At 49.3% G+C, this 25,378-nt stretch overlaps 2 protein-coding genes and 1 non-coding gene across 3 annotated transcripts; 2 read left to right on the top strand and 1 right to left on the bottom strand.

Moving 5' to 3' along the window:
* TRNAE-CUC lies at positions 1 to 72 on the bottom strand. Its single transcript has one exon. It is a non-coding gene; the product is annotated as a tRNA-Glu (tRNA).
* Positions 73 to 16,446: 16,374 nt separating this feature from the next.
* LOC119935643 (putative claudin-24) lies at positions 16,447 to 17,121 on the top strand. The gene has a single exon (XM_038755064.1). The coding sequence runs from the start codon at positions 16,447 to 16,449 to the stop codon at positions 17,119 to 17,121; it is 675 nt and encodes a 224-aa protein (XP_038610992.1).
* A 26-nt stretch (positions 17,122 to 17,147) lies between these two features.
* Positions 17,148 to 21,177, top strand: LOC119935642 (putative claudin-24). The gene is made up of 3 exons (XM_038755063.1): positions 17,148 to 17,411; positions 17,565 to 17,697; positions 20,531 to 21,177. Exons 1-3 carry the CDS (start codon positions 17,148 to 17,150, stop codon positions 21,175 to 21,177), a joined length of 1,044 nt encoding a protein of 347 aa, XP_038610991.1.
* Positions 21,178 to 25,378: the final 4,201 nt, after the last annotated feature.

The raw sequence follows: 25,378 nt of genomic DNA, 5'->3' as shown, positions 1-25,378 counted from the left end.
GTCCCTGACCGGGAATCGAACCCGGGCCCCGGCGGTGAGAGCGCCAAATCCTAACCACTAGACCACCAGGGAGGCCATGGGGGAGCATAGAGATAATAATAATAATGATGACATTTATTAAGCACTTACTATGTGCCAAGCACTGTTCTGAGCGCTGGGGAGGTTACAGGGTGATCAGGCTGTCCCACATGGGGCTCACAGACTTCATCCCCATTTTCCAGATGAGGGAACTGAGGCCCAGAGAAGTGAAGTGACTAGCCCAAAGTCACACAGCTGACAATTGGCGGAGCCGGGGTTAGAACCCGTGACCTCTGACTCCAAATAATAATAATAATAATAATAATAATAATAATGGCATTTATTAAGCGCTTACTATGTGCCAAGCACTGTTCTAAGCGCTGGGGAGGTTACAGGGTGATCAGGCTGCCCCACGGGGGGCTCACAGTCTTCATCCCCATTTTCCAGATGAGGGAACTGAGGCCCAGAGAAGTGAAGTGACTTGCCCAGAGTCACGCAGCTGACAATTGGCCGAGCCAGGGTTAGAACCCATGACCTCTGACTCCAACTAATAATAAATAATAATAATAATGGCATTTATTAAGCAATTATTATGTGCCAAGCACTGTTCTAAGCGCTGGGGGGATACAAGGTGATCAGGTTGTCCCACAGGGGGCTCACAGTCTTCATCCCCATTTTACAGATGAGGGAACTGAGGCACAGAGAAGTTAAATGACTTGCCCAAGGTCGGTATGGGAAGACAGGGTGAGGGAGTGCAGATGGCTCAGTGTGAACCATCTCCACTCCAGTGCTTGACACATAGTAAGCGCTTCACAAATGCCATCATTATTATTATTATTATAGAGAAGCAGCGTGGCTCAGTGGAAAGAGCCCGGGCTTTGGAGTCAGAGGTCGTGGGTTCTAATCCCGGCTCTGCCACTTATCAGCTGTGTGACTTTGGGCAAGTCACTTCCCTTCTCTGAGCCTCAGTTACCTCATCTGGAAAATGGGGATGAAGACTGTGAGCCCCATGTGGGACAATCCAATTACCTTGTATCTCCCCCAGTGCTTAGAACAGTGTTTGGCACATAGTAAGCACTTACAAATACCAAAATTACTATTATTATTATTACTATATCTGCTGTGTGACCTTGGGCAAGTCACTTAACTTTTCTGAGCCTCAGTTACCTCATCTGGAAAATGGGGATGAAGACTGTGAGCCCCATGTGGGACAATCCAATTACCTTGTATCTCCCCCAGCGCTTAGAACAGTGCTTGGCACATAGTAAGCGCTTACAAATACCAAAATTATTATTATTATTATTATTATGTCTGCTGTGTGACCTTGGGCAAGTCACTTAACTTCTCTGAGCCTCAGTGACCTCATCTGGAAAATGGGGATGAAATCTGTGAGCCCCATGTGGGACAATCCAATTACCTTGTATCTCCCCCAGCGCTTAGAACAGTGCTTGGCACATAGTAAGTGCTTACAAATACCAAAATTATTATTATTATTATTATTATTATTATGTCTGCTGTGTGAACTTGGGCAAGTCACTTAACTTCTCTGAGCCTCAGTTCCCTCATCTGGAAAATGGGGATGAAGACCGTGAGCCCCCCGTGGGACAACCTTATCACCTTGTATCCCCCTGCAGCGCTTAGAACAGTGCTTGGCACATAGTAAGAGCTTACAAATACCAAAACTATTATTATTATTATTATTATTATTATTATTATGTCTGCTGTGTGACCTTGGGCAAGTCACTTCACTTCTCTGAGCCTCAGTTCCCTCATCTGTAAAGTGGGGATGAAGACTGTGAGCCCCACGTGGGACGACCCAGTTACCTCGTATCTACCCCAGTGCTTAGAACAGTGCTTGGCACATAGTAAGCGCTTACAAATACCAAAATTATTATTATTATTATGTCTGCTGTGTGACCTTGGGCAAGTCACTTCGCTTCTCTGAGCCTCAGTTCCCTCATCTGGAAAGTGGGGATGAAGACTGTGAGCCCCACGTGGGAAAACTTGATCACCTTGTATCCCCCCCAATGCTTAGAAGAGCGCTCTGCACATAGTAAGCGCTTAACAGATGCCATCATCATCATTATTATTATTAGAAAGCACAACTGAAGCTCCCATCCAGCCGGGGTGAAGACGCACTTTGGTCCTTCTTGCCACTGGGGTCTGTGTGAGGCTTCCGCGCGAGGCCAGAGGGGAAAAAAGGCCCTCGACTGCCTTTCCCCAGGTGCCAGGGTGATCAATTAATTAATCAGTGGAACTTCCTAAGTGCCCTTGGGAGTCTACAGGGCGTCCCTGCCTTCCAGGAGCTTGGAATTGAATGTCGTTGAGGGGGAAGAAGCGGCATGACCTAGTGGTTAGAGCGACGGCCTGGGTGTCGGAAGGACCTGGGACTTAATTCCGGCCCTCCCGGGTGCCTGCTGTGTGACCTTGGGTAAGTCACTTCACTTCTCTGGGCCTCAGTCACCTCATCTGGAAAATGGGGACTAAGATCGTGAGCCTCGCGTGGGATGTGAATTGGGTGATTAGCTTGTATCTATCCCCGCGCTTAGTACAGTGCCTGGCACATAATAAGCACTCAACAACAGACTGAGCCCCCTCCTTCCTCTCCCCCACCTTACCTCCTTCCCCTCCCCACAGCAGCTGTATAGATTTATTTATTTTACTTGTACATATTTACTATTCTATTTATTTTATTTTGTTAATATGTTTTGTTTTGTTGTCTGTCTCCCCCTTCTAGATTGTGAGCCCGCTGTTGGGTAGGGACCGTCTCTAGATGTTGCCAACTTGGACTTCCCAAGCGCTTAGTCCGGTGCTCTGCACACAGTAAGCGCTCAATAAATATGATTGAATGAATGAATATATGTTTGTACATATTTATTACTCTATTTTACTTGTACATATTTAGTATTCTATTTATTTTATTTTGTTAATGTGTTTTGTTTTGTTGTCTGTCTCCCCCTTATAGACTGTGAGCCCGCTGTTGGGTAGGGACCGTCTCTAGATGTTGCCAACTTGGACTTCCCAAGCGCTTAGTACAGTGCTCTGCACACCGTAAGCACTCAATAAATACGATTGAATGAATGAATGTTGCCAACTTGTACTTCCCAAGCACTTAGTCCAGTGCTCTGCACACAGTAAGCGCTCAATAAATACGATTGAATGAATGAATATATGTTTGTACGTATTTATTACTCTATTTTACTTGTACATATTTACTATTCTATTTATTTTATTTTGCTAATGTGTTTTGTTTTGTTGTCTGTCTCCCCCTTCTAGACTGTGAGCCCGCTGTTGCATAGGGACCATCTCTAGATGTTGCCAACTTGGACTTCCCAAGCGCTTAGTGCTTAGAGAAGCAGTGTGGCTCACTGGAAAGAGCCCGGGCTTTGGAGTCAGAGGTCATGGGTTCAAATCCCTGCTCCGCCAACTGTCAGCTGTGTGACTTTGGGCAAGTCACTTCACTTCTCTGGGTCTCGGTTACCTCACCTGTAAAATGGGGATGAAGACTGTGGGACAACCTGATCACCTTGTATCCTCCCCAACGCTTAGAACAGTGCTTTGCACATGGTAAGCACTTAATAAATGCCATTATTATTATTAGTAGTAGTACAGTGCTCTGCACACAGTAAGCACTCAATAAATACGATTGAATGAATGAGCAAATTCCAGGAAAAAAAACCAGTCCAATGGGCACCATGCTTAGCCCTCAGAGATCTCCAGCGAGGGGGTTTTTCTTTCCAAACATCAGCCTCCTCCTCCTCCCTTCTTCCCTGTTGAAGGGTTTTCCTCCCAGGGGGTTTTCCTTACATTAATCTTTCTAAATCTCATCTCATGTAACTCTGCCCCATTCACCGAACAGGTCTGGCTCTTGGGCAATTTTAATCTCTTTTCCTCCCTCCCGCCCCTCCTTCCCTCTCTGTTTCTTGTTCTCCCTCTCTCTCTCTCTCTTCATTCATTCAATCGTATTTATTGAGCGCTGACTGTGCGCAGAGCACTGGACTAAGCGCTTGGGAAGTCCATGTTGGCAACATCTAGAGACGGTCCCTATCCAACAGCGGGCTCGCAGTCTAGAAGGGGGAGACGGACAGCAAAACAAAACATATTAACAAAATAAAATCAATAGAATAGTAAATATGTACAAGTAAAATAGAGTAATAAATATGTACAACAATATATTCACTCATTCAATCGTATTTATTGGGCGCTTACTGTGTGCAGAGCACTGGACTAAGCGCTTGGGAAGTCCAAGTTGGCAACATCTAGAGATGGTCCCTACGCAACAGCGGGCTCACAGTCTAGAAGGGGGAGACAGACAACAAAACAAAACACATTAACAAGATAAAATAAATAGAATAGTAAATATGTACAAGTAAAATAGAGTAATAAATATGTACAAACATATATTAATTCATTCAATAGTATTCATTGAGCGCTGATTGTGTGCAGAGCACTGGCCTAAGCGCTTGGGAAGTCCAAGTTGGCAACATCTAGAGACGGTCCCTACCCAACAGCGGGCTCACAGGCTAGAAGGGGGGGACAGAGGACAAAACCAAACACACTAAGAAAATAAAATCAATAGAATAGTAAATATGTACAAGTAAAATAGAGTAATAAATATGTACAAACATATATTCATTCATTCAATAGTATTCATTGAGCGCTTACTGTGTGCAGAGCACTGGCCTAAGCGCTTGGGAAGTCCAAGTTGGCAACATCTAGAGACGGTCCCTACCCAACAGCGGGCTCACAGGCTAGAAGGGGGAGACAGAGAACAAAATAAAACATATTAACAAAATAAAATCAATAGAATAGTAAATATGTACAAGTAAAATAGAGTAATAAATATGTACAAACATATATTCATTCAATAGTATTTATTGAGCGCTGACTGTGTGCAGAGCACTGGACTAAGTGCTTGGGAAGTACAAGTTGGCAACATATAGAGACGGTCCCTACCCAACAGCGGGCTCACAGTCTAGAAGGGGGAGACAGACAGCAAAATAAAACATATTAACAAAATTAAATCAATAGAATAGTAAATATGTACAAGTAAAATAAATAGAGAGTAATAAATATGTACAAACATATATTCATTCATTCAATAGTATTTATTGAGCGCTGACTGTGTGCAGAGCACTGTACTAAGCGCTTGGGAAGTACAAGTTGGCAACACCTAGAGACGGTCCCTCCCCAACAGCGGGCTCACAGTCTAGAAGGGGGAGACAGGCAACAAAACAAAACATATTAACCAAATAAAATCAGTAGAATAGTAAATATGTACAAGTAAAATAAATAGAGAGTAATAAATATGTACAAACATATATTCATTCATATACTCTCTTGTCCACTCTCTGTGTCTCTCTCTGTCTCTCCAGCTCTCTGAACCCCTCTCTGTCTCTTTCCCTTACTCTGCTGAATAGAATAGAAACTATTCTATTTATTTTATTTTGTTAATATGTTTTGTTTTGTTGCCTGTCTCCCCCTTCTAGACTGTGAGCCCACTGTTGGGTAGGGACCGTCTCTAGATGTTGCCAACTTGGACTTCCCAAGCGCTTAGTACAGTGCTCTGCACACAGTAAGCGCTCAATAAATACGATTGATTGATTGATTAGATTTTCCTCGGGCTCTTCGAGGAGGAGGACGGAGGGTGCAGGCCTGGTTAAGGTGAACCCGTATTTCCCCTGACCCCCAGAAGTTGGGGCATCCACCGCCCCAGTGAAGCAGCGTGGCTCAGTGGAAAGAGCCCGGGCTTTGGAGTCAGAGGTCATGGGTTCGAATCCTGGCTCCGCCAATTGCCAGCTGTGTGACTTTGGGCAAGTCACTTCACTTCTCTGGGCCTCAGTTCCCTCATCTGGAAAATGGGGATGAAGACTGTGAGGCCCCCACCGTGGGACAACCTGATCACCTTGTAACCTTCCCAGCGCTTAAAACAGTGCTTTGCACATAGTAAGCGCTTAATTATTATTATTATTATTATGACTGAATACAAGTGTGTGGGTGTATGTGTCCATTGTGTTGGCATTGTTCTCAGGGCACACACAAGATCCCTCCCACAGTCCCTTTTCTGGGACCTTGGGGATGTGTTCCTAGGCGGGACTTTGGAATTTAGCCGGGACCCTGTTTTCTAATAATAATAATATAATAATAATAATAATAATAATAATAATAATATGATTCTGATATTTGTTAAGCACTTACTACGTGTCAAGCTCTGTTCTAAGCTCTGGGGTAGATACAAAGTAATCAGGTTGGACCCAATCCCTGCCCGACAAGGGGCTCACAATCCAAGTAGGAAGGAGACGAGAGAAGCAGCGTGGCTCAGTGGACAGAGCCCGGGCTCTGGAGTCAGAGGTCATGGGTTCGAATCTCAACTCTGCCAATTAGCTGTGTGACTTTGGGCGAGTCACTTAGCTGCTCTGTGCCTCTGTTCCCTCATCTGTAAAATGGGGATTAAGACTGTGAACGCCCCCGTGAGACAAACTGATCACCTTGTAACCTCCCAAGCGCTTAGAACGGTGCTTTGCACATAGTAAGTGCTTAATAAATGCCATCATTATTATTAATTATTTAATTATTATATTAAATACCAGCACCGTCATTATTATTATTATTATTATTATTATTATTATTATTCTGGTCCTCTCTGTCTGCACCCAACCGGTACAATAAAAGAAGCAGTGTGCCTAGAGGTTAGAGCACAGGCCTGGGAATCAGAAGGTCGTGGGCTCTAACCCCACCTCTGCCACTTGCCCGCTGTGTGACCTCGGGGAAGTCACTTCACTTCTCCGTGCCCTCAGTTCCCTGATCTATAAAATGGGGATTGAGACTGGGAGCCCCAGGTGGGACAGGGACGGTGTCCGACTGGATTTGCTTTTATCCACCCCAGCGTCCGGGATTACCATGTGCAAAGCACTGTTTCTGTGCACCAACGGCTCCGCGGGGATCGGAGCACGTACATCGCGAGCACACTCAATTCCCCGTGTTCATCATCAATCGTATTTATTGAGCGCTCACTATGTGCAGAGCACTGTACTAAGCGCTTGGGAAGTACAAATTGGCAACATATAGAGACGGTCCCTACCCAACAGTGGGCTCACAGTCTAAAAGACCGTGTTTGTACTCAAGGCCCAGAAATACAAATCCCTTGAGCCCCCGTGCTTGGAAACTCTCCCCCATCCCATTCTGCTCTCCCACCGGCTGGGTTGCTGAGATGAGGCGACCGGGAATTTAGCTTCAGTGGCGCCCATCCCACCCACCCGTCCCTTCTTGGTTCTCTCAATCAATCAGTGATATCTATTAATAACAACAATAATAATCATTCTCGTATTTAAGCGCTTACCGTGTGCCGGACACTGGGATGGAGAAAAGCAAATCCAGTCGGACACCGTCCCTGTCCCACCTGGGGCTCCCAGTCTCAATCCCCATTTTTTAGATCAGGGAACTGAGGGCACAGAGAAGTGAAGTGACTTCCCCAAAGTCGCACAGCGGACAAGTGGCAGAGGTGGGATTAGAACCCACGACCTTCTGATTCCCAGGCCTGTGCTCTAACCGCTTCTTTTATTTATTTATTGAGAGCTTTCTGCATGTGGTATGCACCCAATCCCATCTGGAGTGCCACTGTTTTTTCCCGCCGGACTGTAAGCTCTTTACGGGCAGGGAAGGCGTCCGCTAATTCAGCTGTATTGTCCTCTCCCAAGCACTTAGTTCAGTGCTCTGCACATAGTAAGCGCTCAGGAAACACTACTCATCCTATCCAGTCAGCCAGCCTCCTTGCTGACCTCCCAACCTCCTGTCTCTCCCCACTCCAATCAATCAATCAATCGTATTTATTGAGCGCTTACTGTGTGCAGAGCACTGTACTAAGCGCTTGGGAAGTCCAAGTTGGCAACATATAGAGACGGTCCCTACCCAACAGTGGGCACTCCAGTCCCCACTTCACTCCCCTGCCTGGATCATCTTTTTATTTCTTTATTTTACTTGTACATATCTATTCTATTTATTTTATTCTGTTAATATGTTTGGTTTCGTTCTCTGTCTCCCCCTTCTAGCCTGTGAGCCCGCCGTTGGATAGGGACCGTCTCTATGTGTTGCCAACTTGTGCTTCCCAAGCGCTTAGTCCAGTGCTCTGCACACAGTAAGCGCTCAATAAATACGATTGATTGATTGATTGATTTTACAGAAACGGTCAGGACATGTCACCCCTCCCCAGGCTCAAAAAACTCCAGTGGTTGCCCAGCGTGGCTCAGTGGAAAGAGCCCGGGCTTTGGAGTCAGAGTTCATGGGTTCAATCAATCAATTGTATTTATTGAGCACTTACTGTGTGCAGAGCACTGTACTAAGCGCTTGGGAAGTACAAGTTGGCAACATATCATCATCATCATCATCAATCGTATTTATTGAGCGCTTACTATGTGCAGAGCACTGTACTAAGCGCTTGGGAAGTCCAAGTTGGCAACATATAGAGACGGTCCCTACCCAACAGTGGGCTCACAGTCTAAAAGGGGGAGAAAGAGAACAAAACCAAACACACTAACAAAATAAAATAAATAGAATAGATATGTACAGGTAAAATAAATAAATAAATAAATAGAGTAATAAATATGTACAAACATATATACAAATCCCGCCTAAGCCAATTGTCAGCTGTGGGACTTTCAATCAATCAATCAATCAATCAATCGTATTTATTGAGCACTTACTGTGTGCAGAGCTCTGTACTAAGCGCTTGGGAACATATAGAGACGGTCCCTACCCAACAGGGGGCTCACAGTCTAGAAGGCTTCACTTCTCTGGGCCTCAGTGACCTCATCTGGAAAATGGGGATAAAGACTGTGAGCCCCCCGGGGGACAACCTGATTACCTTGCGTCCTCCCCAGCGCTTAGAGCGGTGCTTTGTACAGAGTAAGTGCTTAATAAAGGCCATCATCATCATCATCACGCTCTAGGAGGGCAGGTAGGGAGGCCCTTAGTGTGCTCTCCGTCTCTAGATGTTGCCAACTTGGACTTCCCGAGAGCTTAGTCCAGTGCTCTGCACACAGTAAGCGCTCAGTAAATACGATTGATTGATTGATTGATTGATTAGGCCTCAGCGAGGATCCCCCCCGGCCCGCCCCCGGTCCATCGGCGGGGGTTCGGTTGGGCCTATTGGGTCCCACGTCCGTCCAAGCCCTCCTGGAGCGCACACCTGACTGCGGGAGAAACAATATCTTAATCCACAATATCTTAATCCGCCGCACAAAGGGAGTGTGGAAAGGGCAGCCAGCCTGTTCCCCCGGCCTGGGCCAACATCAGCCCCACGGTACATCAACGAGGACCTTCGAGAGAAGCAGCGTGGCTCAGTGGAAAGAGCCCGGGCTTGGGAGTCAGAGGTCATGGGTTCGAATCCCGCCTCCGCCACATGTCTGCTGTGTGACCTTGGGCAAGTCGCCTAGCTTCTCTGAGCCTCAGTTACCTCATCTGTAAAATGGGGATTAAGACTGTGAGCCCCACGTGGGTCAGCTTGATCACCTTGTATCCCCCCCAGTGCTTAGAACAGTGCTCTGCACATAGTAAGCGCTTAACAAATGCCATCATCATTATTATTATTACTGAGAGCTCACCTCCTCCAGGAGGCCTTCCCAAACTGAACCCCTTCCTTCCTCTCCCCCTCGTCCCCGTCTCCATCCCCTCATCTGACCTCCTTCCCTTCATCATCATCATCACCATCAATCGTATTTATTGAGCGCTTACTATGTGCAGAGCATTGTACTAAGCGCTTGGGAAGTACAAATTGGCAACATATACAGTCCCTACCCAACAGTGGGCTCACAGTCTAAAAGGGGGAGACAGAGAACAAAACCAAACATACTAACAAAACAAAATAAATATATATGTATAGATGTTTGTACTTTTTATTTATTTATTTTACATGTACATATCTATTCTATTTATTTTACTTTGTTAGTATGTTTGGTTTTGTTCTCTGTCTCCCCCTTTTAGACTGTGAGCCCACTGTTGGGTAGGGACTGTCTCTCTATGTTGCCAACCTGTACTTCCCAAGTGCTTAGTACAGTGCTCTGCACACAGTAAGCGCTCAATAAATACGATTGATTAATTGATTGATCAACCAGGTGTCGCCGAGAGGCAGGAAAAATCCCCTCCTTCTGGGGCTGGGGGATCCATCACGCGCTGGCCCTGCCCCAAAGCTTCCCAGAGAAGGCCTGGGTTCGGCCCCGGCCCAGCCGATTCATTCATTCAATCGTATTTATTGAGCGCTTACTGTGTGCAGAGCACTGTGCTAAGCGCTCAGGAAGTCCAAGTTGGCAACATCTAGAGACGGTCCCTACCCAACAGTGGGCTCACAGTCAATCATCAATCAATCGTATTTATGGAGCCCACTGTTGGGTAGGGACCGTCTCTAGATGTTGCCAACTTGGACGTCCCAAGTGCTTAGTCCAGTGCTCTGCACACAGTAAGCGCTCAATAAATACCATTGATTGATTGATTGAGCGCTTACTGTGTGCAGAGCACTGTGCTAAGCGCTCGGGAAGTCCAAGTTGGCAACATCTAGAGACGGTCCCTACCCAACAGTGGGCTCACAGTCTAGAAGGAGCCCCACGACCAGACATCCCACAGCTCTCTTCCCCCCTTTCAAAGCCCTGCTGTGGCTCAGTGGAAAGAGCCCGGGCTTTGGAGTCAGAGGTCATGGGTTCGAATTCCGGCCCCGCCGATTGCCAGCTGTGTGACTTTGGGCGAGTCACTTCACTTCTCTGGGCCTCAGTCACCTCATCTGGAAAATGGGGGTGAAGACTGGGAGCCCCCCGTGGGACTCCCCCCGGCCTTACCTCCTTCCCCTCCCCACAGCACCTGTATATATATATATATATATATATATACACACACACACACACACACATATATATACATATATATATATACATATATTAAACGAATAGAGTAATAAATATGCACAAACATATACATATACATACATACACACATATATATATTTATATATATACTCAGTGGTATTTACTGAGTGCTTACTATGGGCAGAGTGTCAATACCATCAAAATAGATAACTAGAATTATAGATGTATACACATCATTAACAAAATAGAGTAGTGAATCGTATGAATAAATTAATAAATCATAATGAAATAAGTAATAAATCATATGTGTCAGTAAATCATTCAGTGGTACTGACTGAGCGCTCACTATGGGCAGAGCATCAATATCATCAATAAATCATTCAGTGGTATTTACTGAGCGCTCACTACCGGCAGAGCATCAATACCATCAAAATAGAATTATGGCTCTATACACACCATTAATAAAATAGAGTGATAAATCGTATTAATAATTGATAAATCATAATAAAATAAGCAATGAATCATATGAATGTCAATAAATCATTCAGTGGTACTTACTGAGCGCTCACTATGGGCAGATTGTCAATACCATCGAAATAGATAACTAGAATTATAGCTATATACACATCATTAATAAACTAGAGTAATAAGTCATATTAATAAATAATTAATAAATCATAATAAAATAAGTGATAAATCATATGAGTGTCAATAAATCATTTAGTGGTATTTACTGAGTGCTTACTATGAGCAGAGCGTCAATACCATCAAAATAGATAAATAGAATTATAGCTATATACACACCATTAATAAAATAGAGTAATAAATCGTATTAATAATTAATAAATCATAATAAAATAAGTAATGAATCATATGAATGTCAATAAATCATTCAGTGGTACTTACTGAGCACTCACTATGGGCAGAGCATCAATACCATCAAAATAGATAACTAGAATTATAGCTATATACACATCATTAATGAAATAGAGTAATGTCATTTTAATAAATAATTAATAAAATATAATAAAATAAGTGATAAATCATATGAGTGTCAATAAATCATTCAGTGGTACTTACTGAGCACTCACTGTGGGCAGAGCATCAATACCATCAAAATAGATAACTAGAATTATAGCTATATACACATCATTAATGAAATAGAGTAATGTCATTTCAATAAATAATTAATAAAATATAATAAAATAAGTGATAAATCATATGAGTGTCAACAAATCATTCAGTGGTACTTACTGAGCACTCACTGTGGGCAGAGCATCAATACCATCAAAATAGATAACTAGAATTATAGCTATATACACATCATTAATGAAATAGAGTAATGTCATATTAATAAATAATTAATAAAATATAATAAAATAAGTGATAAATCATATGAGTGTCAATAAATCATTCAGTGGTATTTACTGAGTGCTCACTATAGGCAGAGCCCTATAGTAAGTGCTCAGGGCAGAAAAATTTAACAGAGTTGGTAGACATGATTCAAATCCCGGCTCTGCCAGTTGTCAGCTGTGTGACTTAGGGCAAGTCACTTAACTTCTCTGGGCCTCAGTTCCCTCATCTGTAAAATGGGGATTAAGACCGTGAGCCCCCCGGGGGGACAACCTGATCACCTTGTATCCGCCCCAGCGCTTAGAACAGTGCTTAATAAATGCTGTCATTATTATTATTATTATTATTATTTTTATTATTATTATTATTATTCCCCTGAGGATATTTCAATCTAGTGGGTGTCACATCTGGAGTGCGTTCCAGATGATTAGAAATTATCTAGTGCTTGACTGTACATATTCTAATATCTCCAGGTTATTATTCTATTTTTATTGTTAGCGTGGCTCAGTGGAAAGAGCCCAGGCTTCGGAGTCGGAGGTCATGGGTTCAAATCCTGGCTCCGCCGCTTGTCAGCTGTGTGACTTTGGGCAAGTTACTTCACTTCTCTGGGCCTCAGTTTCCTCATCTGTAAAATGGGGATGAAGACTGCGAGCCCCACGTGGGACAACCTGATCGCCTTGTAAGTGCCCCAGTGCTTAGAACAGTGCTTTGCACATAGTAAGCGCTTAAGAAATGCCGTTATTATTATTATTATTATTATTATTATTATTATTATTATTATTATTATTCCCTTGAGGATTTTTCAACCTAGTGAGTGTCACATCTGGAGTGCGTTCCAGATGATTAGAAATTACCTGGTGCTTGACTGTACATATTCTAATGTCTCCAGGTTATTATTCTATTTTTATTGTTAGCATGGCTCAGTGGAAAGAGCCCGGGCTTCGGAGTCAGAGGTCATGGGTTCAAATCCCGGCTCCGCCAGTTGTCAGCTGTGTGACTTTGGGCAAGTCACTTCACTTCTCTGGGCCTCAGCGACCTCATCTGGAAAATGGGGATGAAGACTGTGAGCCCCCCGTGGGACAACCCGATCGCCTTGTAAATGCCCCAGCGCTCAGAACAGTGCTTTGCACATAGTAAGCGCTTAAGAAATGCCGTTATTATTATTATTATTATTATTATTATTATTCCCTTGAGGATTTTTCAATCTAGTGGGTGTCACATCTGGAGTGCGTTCCAGATGATTAGAAATTACCTGGTGCTTGACTGTACATATTCTAATGTCTCCAGGTTATTATTCTATTATTATTGTTAGCGTGGCTCAGTGGAAAGAGCCCGGGCTTCGGAGTCAGAGGTCATGGGTTCAAATCCCGGCTCCGCCGCTTGTCAGCTGGGTGACTTTGGGCAAGTCACTTCACTTCTCTGGGCCTCAGCGACCTCATCTGGAAAATGGGGATGAAGACTGCGAGCCCGCCGTGGGACAAACCGATCGCCTTGTAAATGCCCCAGCGCTCAGAACAGTGCTTTGCACATAGTAAGAGCTTAATAAATGTCATCATTATTATTATTATCTGCACGCAGTAAGCGCTCAATAGCTACCAAAGATTGATTGATGGATTGGCCGCAGCCTCGCTCCTCCAGGCCAACTGCCAGCCTAGATTTCTTCCCATTCATTCATTCATTCATTCAATCGTATTTATTGAGTGCTTACTGTGTGCAGAGCACTGTACTAAGCGCTTGGGAAATTCCTAGGCAGGATGGCTCTCCGCAGCCCCCACCCACCTGCTGCCCCCCAACGCTCTCCCCACTTCTGCCCACCCTCTCGAGGGGACGGCGGTGCCCACGATATGTTGCCAACTTGTACTTCCCAAGCGCTTAGTACAGTGCTCTGCACACAGTAAGCACTCAATAAATACAATTGATTGATTGATTGATCTGATGGGCCAGGACCGCTCCCCCTCCCAGTTCTTCGTGGGTGTGGAACCATGGCGACCCCCATCATTCACGTTCATTGTTCTACTGCACTCTCCCAAGCGCTCAGTAATAATAATAATAATAATGATGATGGCATTTGTTAATAATAATAATAATAATAATGGCATTTATTAAGCGCTTCCTATGTGCAAAGCACTGTTCTAAGCGCTGGGGAGGTTACAAGGTGATCAGGTTGCTCCACGGGGGGCTCACAGTCTTCACCCCCATTTTACAGATGAGGTCGCTGAGGCCCAGAGAAGCTCATTCATTCAATTGTATTTATTGAGCGCTTACAGTGTGCAAAGCACTGTACTAAGCGCTTGGGAAGCACAAGCTGGCAACATATAGAGACGGTCCCTACGCAACAGTGGGCTCACAGTCTAGAAGTGACTTGCCCACAGTCACACAGCTGACAAGTGGGGGAGTCAGGATTTGAGCCCATGACCCCTGACTCCAAAGCCCGGGCTCTTTCCACTGAGCCATGCTGTTATTGTTATTTGTTAAGCGCTTACTATGTGCAAAGGACTATTCTAAGGGCTGGGGAGGTTACAAGGTGCTCTGATAAACAGTAAACGCTCAATAATAATAATAATAATGATGGTATTTATTAAGCGCTTACTATGTGCAAAGCACTGTTCTAAGCGCTGGGGAGGTTACAAGGTGATCAGGTTGTCCCACGGGGGGCTCACAGTTTTTAACCCCCATTTTACAGATGAGGTAACTGAGGCCCAGAGAAGTTAAGTGACTTGCCCAGAGTCACGCAGCTGACAATTGGTGGAGCCGGGGTTTGAACCCATGACCTCTGACTCCAAAGCCTATGCTCTTTCCACTGAGCCACGCAGGTTGTCCCACGGGGGGCTCACAGTCTTAATCCCCATTTTACAGATGAGGTAACTGAGGCCCAGAGAAGTGAAGTGACTTGCCCAGAGTCACACAGCTGACAACTGGCGGAGCCGGGATTTGAACCCACGACCTCTGACTCCAAAGCCCGGTCTCTTTCCACTGAGCCACGCAGGTTGTCCCACGGGGGGCTCACAGTCTTAATCCCCGTTTTACAGATGAGGGCACTGAGGCCCAGAGAAGTGAAGTGACTTGCCCAAAGTCACCCAGCTGACAACTGGCGGAGCCGGGATTTGAACCCACGACCTCTGACTCCAAAGCCCGGGCTCTTTCCACTGAGCCACGCAGGTTGTCCCACGGGGGGGCTCACAGTCTTAATCCCCGTTTTACAGATGAGGGCACTGAGGCCCAGAGAAGTGAAGTGACTTGCCCAAAGTCACCCAGCTGACAACTGGCAGAGCCGGGATTTGAACCCACGACCTCTGACTCCAAAGCCCGGGCTCTTTCCACTGAGCCACGCAGGTTGTCCCACGGGGGGGCTCACAGTCTTAATCCCCGTTTTACAGATGAGGGCACTGAGGCCCAAAGAAGTGAATGCCCAAAGTCACCCAGCTGACAAGCGACGGAGCCGGGATTTGAACCCATGACCTCTGACTCCAAAGCCCGGGCTCTTTCCACTGAGCCACGCAGGTTGTCCCACGGGGGGGTCACAGTCTTAATCCCCATTTTACAGATGAGGGCACTGAGGCCCAGAGAAGTGAATGTCCAAAGTCACCCAGCTGACAAGCGACGGAGCCGGGATTTGAACCCATGACCTCTGACTCCAAAGCCCGGGCTCTTTCCACTGAGCCAGGGAACCGCGTCAGCCCCTGCTTCTTTCCAACACAGAGACCCCCGTCCCAGCCCCCCACCCTCACCGAAGCCCCTCGGCCCGGCGCCGGGGGACGCGAGGGGGACGCGGGGGACGTGGTCCGGCTTGGAGCGAGGCCTTGTCTCGCCCGGCGATTACAATGAAGGCCTGTTGCCCAGGGAGCCTGCTCGTTATCGCCACTTAAAATCTAATTAATCCCTATCGAAGCACAAAGATTTCCGTTGTCTTTTAGGGTACGGGGTCACAGAGAGCCCTTTGTTCCCCGGGGCGGGAAGCCCCAGGAGGAGTATGGGGAGAGATAGAATTTTACCCCGAAGGATGCAAGGTAACGGGATCAAATCCTTATCGGAAAACCGAACCGGCGGCCTTCTTTAGCCGGAGTCCCCGGCCTCCCCGTGAAACTTTAGATTCGGGGAGAACAAAAAAAGAAAAAAAGGGCCGTCCGGGGGCCCCGGAGGGGTCCCGGCCCGAGCTTATATCCGTCTCCCGGCCGGCGTTGGGCTGCACAGGGCAGGCCCCATGGCCTCCGGGTCCGGCCGGGCCATGCAGTCGTCCGGCCTGGGGGTCTCCGTGCTGGGCTGGGTCCTGGCGTGCCTGACCACCTACCTGCCCCGCTGGAAGGACCTGACCCTGGATCTGAACGAGCTGGAGCACTGGACGGAGGGGCTGTGGCAGGCCTGCGTCAGCCAGGACGAGGGCGGCGCCGTCCAGTGCAAGGAGCTGGACTCCTTCCTGGCCCTGCCGGCCGAGCTGCGGGCCGCCAGGGTCCTCATGGTCCTGTCCCACGGGCTGGGCCTGCTGGGCCTGCTGGCCGCCGGGGCCGGCCTCGACTGCCTCAAGTTGGCCGTCGGGCCCGGGGGCCGCAAGCCGCGGCTGCTGGCCCTCGGGGCCGCCCTGCTCGGGGGCTCCGGCCTCGCCGTCCTGGTGCCCGTGTCCTGGGTGGCCCGGCAGACGGTCCGCGACTTCTGGGACCCCTCGGTGCCCGACATCGTGCCCCGCTGGGAGTTCGGCGAGGCGCTCTTCCTGGGCTGGTTCTCCGGCTCGGCCCTGCTCCTGGGGGGCGGCCTGCTGGGCGGCGCGGCCTACCTGGGCTCGGCGCCCGGACCCCCGGCCGGGGACGACGGCCGGGACGCCTGCCGGCCCCTGGAGATGGCAGGGCGGGCCGCGAAGCCTCGGCTTTTAGCCCGGGACAGCTGGGTGGTGGGACCCCCTCTGTGACGCGCCCGGGCCGTGGGGGGCCGGGGATGGGTCAGGCCGGGGCGGGGAACGCCTCGCGGCCGCTCAGCCGGATCCTAGGTCACGAAATCCGCGCGTCCCACGGTATCCCGTTGGGGGATCAGGGCGCGGTTCTTCCCGGACCCGACGGAGATCTGGGGGCCGCCCCAGCTCTCTCTCCGGCCTCTGACCCGACGGACGGGGTGGCACGATGCGAGCCACGCTCCGATCCGACCCCGGTCACCAAGACTTTCCGCCCGCAGCCAGAAACCGGCCTCCTTTCTACCGAACCGGTCTGGCCCGGGAGCGGGAGACCCCCTCCACGCCGGCTGCCCAGCCTTCTGGATGCCATCCCAACAACGGGACAGGGTAGCGAACACCAAGGACCGGGCGGCTGGGACTTGGGCACTGAGCGTCGAGGACCGGGACGGTGAAGACCGAAGTAGAAAGGCCTGGGCACCTGGGAGCGTCGGAAGCGTCGGAGCGTCCCGGGGTCGTCGGCACTGTCCTCCCTGGCCAGGAATTACCGCCCGTTGCCGAAACCCTGTGGCAACGTGAGCGGCAACGCCGGGGTGGACGGTAGCCCACGCTGCCCGTTGGGCTCGGGGGAACTTTCTCAAAGAAGCCAGAGTCCGGGGGAAGAAACCGTGACCACGACGTTAGAGCGGCTGCATCTCACAGACTCCTTTGTTTCCAGAGCAGTGCTTCCTCTGAGACTTGGGGGAGACGACGAAGCAGGGTGGACTGGGAGGGTGGGGGAGATGAGGGGATCAGAGGGTTTGGGAGCTAGGGGGGTCAGTAGAGTGCTTAGTTCGGTGCCTTGCACACGGAAAGCGCTCAATAAATACGACTGAATTGAATGAAGAGAAGCTGGAAGCCAGAGGGGCAGAGGAAATGGGGGTCGGAGGGGTGGGAGGTGATGGGATCGGAAGGTTTGGGAGCTGGGGAGGGGCGGTCAATACAGTGTTGGGACAACCTGATGACCACGATACCCCAGCACTTAGAACAGTGCCTTTCACTCATTCATTCATTCATTCATTCATTCATTCATTCGTATTTACTGAGCGTTTAATGTGTGCAGAGCACTGTAATAATAATAATGATGATGATGGTACTTCTTAAGCGCTTACGATGTGACAAGCACTGTTTTAAGCACTGGCGCGGATACAAGGTAATCAGGTTGTCCCACGTGGGGCTCACCCCATTTAATCCCCATTTTCCAGATGAGCGAACTGAGGCACAGGGAAGTTGTGACTTTCCCAAGATCACACAGCTGACAAGTGGCAGAGGCAGGATTAGAACCCACAACCTCTGACTCCCGAGCCCGGGCTCTTTCCACTAAGCCACGCTGCTTCGTTGTACTAAGCGCTTGGAAAGGACAATACAGCAAATAGAGAGGGACAATTCCGGCGCACATTGCATATAGTAATAATTCTGGTATTTGTTAAGTGCTTACTATATGCCGGGCACTGTACTAAGCGCTGGGGTGGATACAAGCAAATCGGGTTAGACACAGTCCCTGTCCCCCATGGGGCTCATATTCTTAATCCCCATTTGACAGAGGAGGTCACTGAGGCCCAGAGAAGTAAAGTGACTCCCCCAAGGTCACACAGCAGACGAGTGGTGGAGCTGGGATTAGAAACAAAATCATAATAGTGGTATTTGTTAAGCGCTTACTAGGTGCCAGGCACTGTACTAAGCACTGTGAGCCCGTTGTGGGCGGGGATTGCCTCTCTTTATTGCTGAATTGTATTTCCCAAGCGCTTAGTGGAGAAGCAGCGTGGCTTAGTGGAAAGAGCCCGGGCTTGGGAGTCAGAGGTCACGGGTTCTAATCCTGGCTCCGCCACTTGTCAGCTGTGTGACTTTGGGCAAGCCACTTCACTTCTCTGGGCCTCAGTGACCTCATCTGTAAAACGGAGATGAAGACTGTGAGCCCAAAGTGGGACAACCTAAATATCTTGTAGCCACCCCAGCGCTTAGAACCGTGCATGGCACATAATAAGCGCTTAACAAATATCATCATCATCAGTAGTAGTAGTAGTAGTACAGTGCTCTGCACTTAGTAAGCGTTCGATAAATACGACTGAAGGAGTACTTCCCAAGCGCTTAGTTCAGTGCTCTGCACACAGTAAGCGCTCAATAAATACAATTGAATGAATGAATTGAATGAATGAATAAGCCAGTTGGGTTGGACACAGTCCCCGTCCAAAGTGGAGCTCACAGTCTCAGATTCCCGGGTCTGTACTCTATCCGCTTAACAAATACCATCATCATCATTATTAGTAGTAGTAGTACAGTGCTCTGCATGTAGTAAGTGCTCGATAAATACGACCGAAGGAATGAATAAGCCAATTGGGTTGGACACAGTCCCCGTCCAAAGTGGAGCTCACAGTCTCAGATTCCCGGGTCTGTGCTCTATCCACTTAACAAATACCATCATCATCATTATTATTATTAGTACAGTGCTCTGCATATAGTAAGCGCTCGATAAATATGACCGAAAGAATGAATAAACCAATTGGGTTGGGCACGTCCCCGTCCAAAGTGGAGCTCACAGTCTCAGATTCCCAGGTCTGTACTCTATCTGCTTAACAAATACCATCATCATCATCATTATTATGATTAGTACAGTGTTCTGCATATAGTAAGCGCTCGATAAATACGACCGAAAGAATGAATAAGCCAATTGGGTTGGACACAGTCCCCGTCCAAAGTGGAGCTCACAGTCTCAGACTCCCGGGTCTGTGCTCTATCCGCTTAACAAATACCATCATCATCATTATTAGTAGTAGTACAGTGCTCCGCATATTGTAAGCACTCGATAAATACGACCGAAGGAATGAATAAGCCATTTGGGTTGGACACCATCCCCATCCAAAGTGGAGCTCACAGTCTCAGACTCCCGGGTCTGTGCTCTATCCGCTTAACAAATACCATCATCATCATTAGTAGTAGTAGTACAGTGCTCTGCATATCGTAAGCGCTCGATAAATACGACCGAAGGAATGAATAAGCCATTTGGGTTGGACACAGTCCCCGTCCAAAGTGGAGCTCACAGTCTCAGAGTCCCGGGTCTGTGCTCTATCCGCCTAACAAATGCCATTACTATTATTATTATTATTGTTATTATTATTCTTAAAAGCGCTGGCTCGGGCCCACAGTCTCTGTCGTCCACGAGTGCGTCCCCGAGAGCCACCGTGGGTAATTTCCATGACAAGGGCAACGGGGTCAACAAGAGGATGGGCCTCCCTCCCTCTTTCCCTCCTTCCCTCCCTCTTTCCCTCCTTCCCTCCCTCCTTCATTCCCAGCTGGTCGCCCGCAGATACGACGAGGGCGCCCGGGGCGAGGGTGGCACACATGGCAAGGCAGGTGGCCTTCCCTCGGCCGGTCCCGGCTTCCCCCCTGACCTCAGGGCCGGGCCGGGCCATGCAGGGGTCCGGCCTGGGGGTCTCCTTGCTGGGCTGGGTCCTGGCGTGCCTGACCACCTACCTGCCCCGCTGGAAGGACCTGACCCTGGATCTGAACGAGCTGGAGCACTGGACGGAGGGGCTGTGGCAGGCCTGCGTCAGCCAGGACGAGGGCGGCGCCGTCCAGTGCAAGGAGCTGGACTCCTTCCTGGCCCTGCCGGCCGAGCTGCGGGCCGCCAGGGTCCTCATGGTCCTGTCCCACGGGCTGGGCCTGCTGGGCCTGCTGGCCGCCGGGGCCGGCCTCGACTGCCTCAAGTTGGCCGTCGGGCCCGGGGGCCGCAAGCCGCGGCTGCTGGCCCTCGGGGCCGCCCTGCTCTGGGGCTCCGGCCTCGCCGTCCTGGTGCCCGTGTCCTGGGTGGCCCGGCAGATGGTCCGCGACTTCTGGGACCCCTCGGTGCCCGACATCGTGCCCCGCTGGGAGTTTGGCGAGGCGCTCTTCCTGGGCTGGTTCTCCGGCTCGGCCCTGCTCCTGGGAAGCGGCCTGCTGGGTGGTGCGGCCTACCTGGGCTCGACGCCCGGACCCCAGGCTGGGGACGATGTCCTCGACGCCTGCCGGCCCCTGGAGATGGACGGCTCCGGCTCGACGGTCTAGCCCGGACTCAGCGGTCCCATCCCGTCCCCCCGGATGGGTGTCGGGCCCCGGCTGACCATCCCACGCTCACCCCCCAGCTCACCACCACCAGACCACCCTCTCTGGGACTCATCTGTCCGCCCGTCTGCCCGTCTGTCTGTCCGTCTGATGCTTTGGAGGACCGCTCCGGTCCCGAGAGCTGCGGGCGCAGGCCCTGCTGGACAGGCTGACCGCTCCATTGGTCCCGGAATCCACTCCTCGCTAAGAAGGGAGGGAGGGATCCCGGAGGGGGAAAGAGGACAGGGAGTGGGAGAGAGAGAGGGGGAGAGAGAAGGAAAGACAGGGAGAGAGGGAGAGAAAAAATGAGGACCTAGAGAGAGGGAGAGGGAGAAGGAACGAGAGGGACGGACAGACAAAAGGATGCTAGAGAGAAGGAGCGGGGGAGAGAGGGAAAGGGAGGGAGGGAGAGGAAAAAGGACGCTATAGAGGGGGGAAGAGAAGTTAAGGATGCTATAGAGGGGGGAGAGAGAGAAGGAAAGAGAGAGATAAGGAAAGAGGAAGGGAGAAAAAAGGACGGTAGAAAGGGAGTGGGAGAGAGAAGGAAAGAGGGAGAGAGAGAAAAAAGGGACGCTATACAGGGAAAGAGGGGGGAGAGAAAATGGATGCTAAAGAGGGAGTGGGGGAGAGAGAGAAGGAAAGAGAGGGAGGGAGAAAATAGGACGGAAAAGAGAGGGAGTGGGACAGAGAGGGAAAAGAGAGGGGAAAGAGAGGGAGGGAGGGAGAGAGAGGGAGTGGGGGAGAGAGAAGGAAAGAGGTGGGAGAAAAAAAGGACAGTAGAGAGAGGAAGTGGGAGAAAGAGAGGGGAAAGAGGGAGGGAGAGAAAAAAGAAGGCCTAGAGAGAGGGAAGGAGGGAGAGAGAGAGAGGAAAGAGAGGGAGGGAGAGAGAGAGGGAAAGAGAGGGAGGGAGAGAAAAAAAGGACGCTATACTGGGAAAGAGGGGGGAGAGAAAAGGGATGCTAGAGAGAGAGAGTGGGGGAGAGAGAGAAGGAAAGAAAAAGAGAAGGAAAGAGAGGGAGGGAGAAAAAAGGACGGAAGAGAGAGGGAGTGGGAGAAAGAGAGGGGAAAGAGAGAGAGAGAGGAAAAAGAGGACCTATAGAGAGGGAGGGAGGGAGAGTGAGAGAGAGGGAAAGAGAGGGAGGGAGAGAAAAAAGGACCTAGAGAGAGGGAGGGAGGGAGAGAGGGAAAGAGAGGGAGGGAGAGAAAAAAGGACCTAAAGAGAGGGAGGGAGGGAGAGAGAGAGGGAAGGAGAGAAAAAAAGGACTCTCTACTGGGAAAGAGGAGGGAGAGAAAAAGGATGCTAGAGAGAGAGAGAGGGAGAGAGAGAAGGAAAGAGAGGGAGGGAGAAAAAAGGACGGAAGAGAGAGGGAGTGGGAGAAAGAGAGGGGAAAGAGAGGGAAGGAGAGAAAAAAGAGGACCTAGAGAGAGGGAGGGAGGGAGAGAGAGAGAGAGAGAGAGGGAAAGAGAGGGAGGGAGAGAAAAAAGGACGCGAGAGAGACGGAGTGGGAAAGAAAAAGAGGACGGGAGAGAGAGGGAGGGGGAAAGAGAAGGAGGGAAAGGAATGGAGGGGGAGGGAGGCAAGGACGGAGACAAAGAGGGAAAGGGGGAGAGACACAGAGTGGGAAAGGGAGGGAAGGAGGGAGGCTGGCCCAGGTGAAGGCGGGGGTCCCAACCACCCTGCCGGTCCCCCACCCCACCCCCCCGGAGGAGCAGCGCGGCCCGGCCGACACAGGAGCCCCAAGGACCTGGGTTCTAATCCCGACTCCGCCGCTGGTCTGCCGCGCGACCCTGGGCAAGTCACTTCACGTCTCTGGGCCTCAGCTCTCTCATCGGGAAAAGGGGGATTGAAACGGGGAGCCCCGGGCCGGGCAGGGACTCTGCCCAGCCCCAGCGCCTTGGATCCATCCCACTGCTTACTGCAGTGCCCGCCACACCGCAGGAGGCACTTAATAAACACCACAATTATGATGATGATGATTATGATGATTATTATTATGACCCCGTCTTCTCAGGCCGAGCCCTGTGCGCCCAAAGCGGCGTGGCTCAGCGGAAAGAGCCCGGGCTTTGGAGCCAGAGGTCATGGGTTCAAATCCCGACCCCGCCAACTGTCAGCTGAGTGACTTTGGGCAAGTCACTTACTACTACTACTACTACTAATGATGCCATTTATTAAGCGCTTACTACGTGCAAAGCACTGTTCTGAGCGCTGGGGAGGTTCCAAGGTGATCAGGTTGTCCCACGGGGGGGCTCACAGTCTCAATCCCCATTTTCCAGATGAGGTCACTGAGGCCCAGAGAAGTTAAGTGACATTCATTCATTCATTCAATCGTATTTATTGAGCACTTACTGTGTGCAGAGCACTGGACTAAGCGCTTGGGAAGTACAAGTCGGCAACATCTAGAGACGGCCCCTACCCAACAGCGGGCTCACGGTCTAGAAGGAGGAGAAAGAGAACAAAACAGAACATATTAACAAAATAAAATAAATAGAATAAATATGTACAAGTAAAATAAATAGAGTAATAAATCTGTACAAACATATATACATCTGTACAGGTGCTGTGGGGAGGGAAAGGAGGTAAGGCCGGGGGGATGGGGAGGGGGAGAGGAAGGAGGGGCCTCAGTTGGGAAGGCCTCCTGGAGGAGGTGAGCTCTCAGTAGGACTTACCCAAAGTCACCCAGCTGACAGTTGGCAGAGCCGGGATTTGAACCCATGACCTCTGACTCCAAAGCCCGGGCTCCTTCCTCTGAGCCACGCTTAATCAATCAATCAATCAATCGTATTTATTGAGCACATTGGCAACATCTAGAGACGGTCCCTACCCAACAGCGGGCTCACAGTCTAGAAGGGGGAGACAGACAACAAAACCAAACATATTAACAAAACAAAATAAATAGAATAGATATGCACAAGTAAAATAAATAAATAAATAGGGTAACAAATATGAACAAACTTAACAAGCTTAACTTCTCTGGGCCTCAGTGACCTCATCTGTAAACTGGGGATGAAGACTGTGAGCCCCCCGTGGGACAACCTGATCACCTTGGAACCGCCCCAGCGCTTAGAACAGTGCTTTGCACATAGTAAGTGCTTAATAAATGCCATTATTATTATTATTATTATTATTTTTATTATTCTCTCCCTGCTATGGCCTGCAGTGCCCAACCCCTATTGCAGCCTACCCACCTCTGCATTCAGGCTGCACTGCACACAGCACTGCAACCTGCTCCCTGCCACTGCAAACTGCTCCTCCCACCCCACTGGACCCCCACTGCACATTGGAAAGGAGCCAGAAGTCAGGGCAGAGTGGGCGAGGGGCTCCTCACTCATTCAGTCGTATTTATTGAGCGCTTACTGTGTGCAGAGCACTGTACTGAGCGCTTGGGAAGTACAGGTCTTCTAGGCTGTGAGCCCGCTGTTGGGTAGGGACCGTCTCTCTGTGTTTCCAACTTGGACTTCCCAAGCGCTTAGTACAGTGCTGTGCACACAGTAAGCGCTCAATAAATAGGATGGAACGAATGAAGTCGGCAACATAGAGAGACGGTCCCTACGCAACAACGGGCTCACCGTCTAGAAGGGGGAGACAGATGACAAAATAATAATAATAATAATAATAATAGTAATGGCGTTTATTAAGCGCTTACTATGTGCAAAGCACTGTTCAGGATACAAGTTGATCAGGTTGTCCCACGAGGGGCTCACAGTCTTCACCCCCATTCTCCAGATGAGGGAACTGAGGCCCAGAGAAGTGAAGTGACTTGCCCAGAGTCACCCACCTGACAAGTGGCGGAGTCGGGATTTGAACCCATGACCTCTGACTCCCAAGCCCGGGCTCTTTCCGAAGAGCCACGCTGCTTCTCTAACTAATAATGATGGTATTTGTTAGGCGCTTACTATGTGCCAAGCACTGTTCTAAGCGCTGGGGGAGATCCAAGGTTGTCCCACGTGGGACTCACAGTCTTAGTCAATCAATCAATCAATCGTATTTATTGAGCGCTTACTGTGTGCAGAGCACTGTACTTAGTCCCCATTTGACCCTTCTCCTGAACCTTCACCCCCCTCCCACAATCCACCCCCACCCTTAACCCCTGCTCAGGACCACAATCCCCCTCCCGCAAACCACTTAATCAATCAATTTATCAATTAATCTATAATTAATTAATCA

Source organism: Tachyglossus aculeatus, chromosome 12, assembly GCF_015852505.1.
Source record: "Tachyglossus aculeatus isolate mTacAcu1 chromosome 12, mTacAcu1.pri, whole genome shotgun sequence".
NCBI classification, from domain to species: domain Eukaryota; kingdom Metazoa; phylum Chordata; class Mammalia; order Monotremata; family Tachyglossidae; genus Tachyglossus; species Tachyglossus aculeatus.
This window is presented reverse-complemented; position numbering and strand designations above follow the sequence as displayed.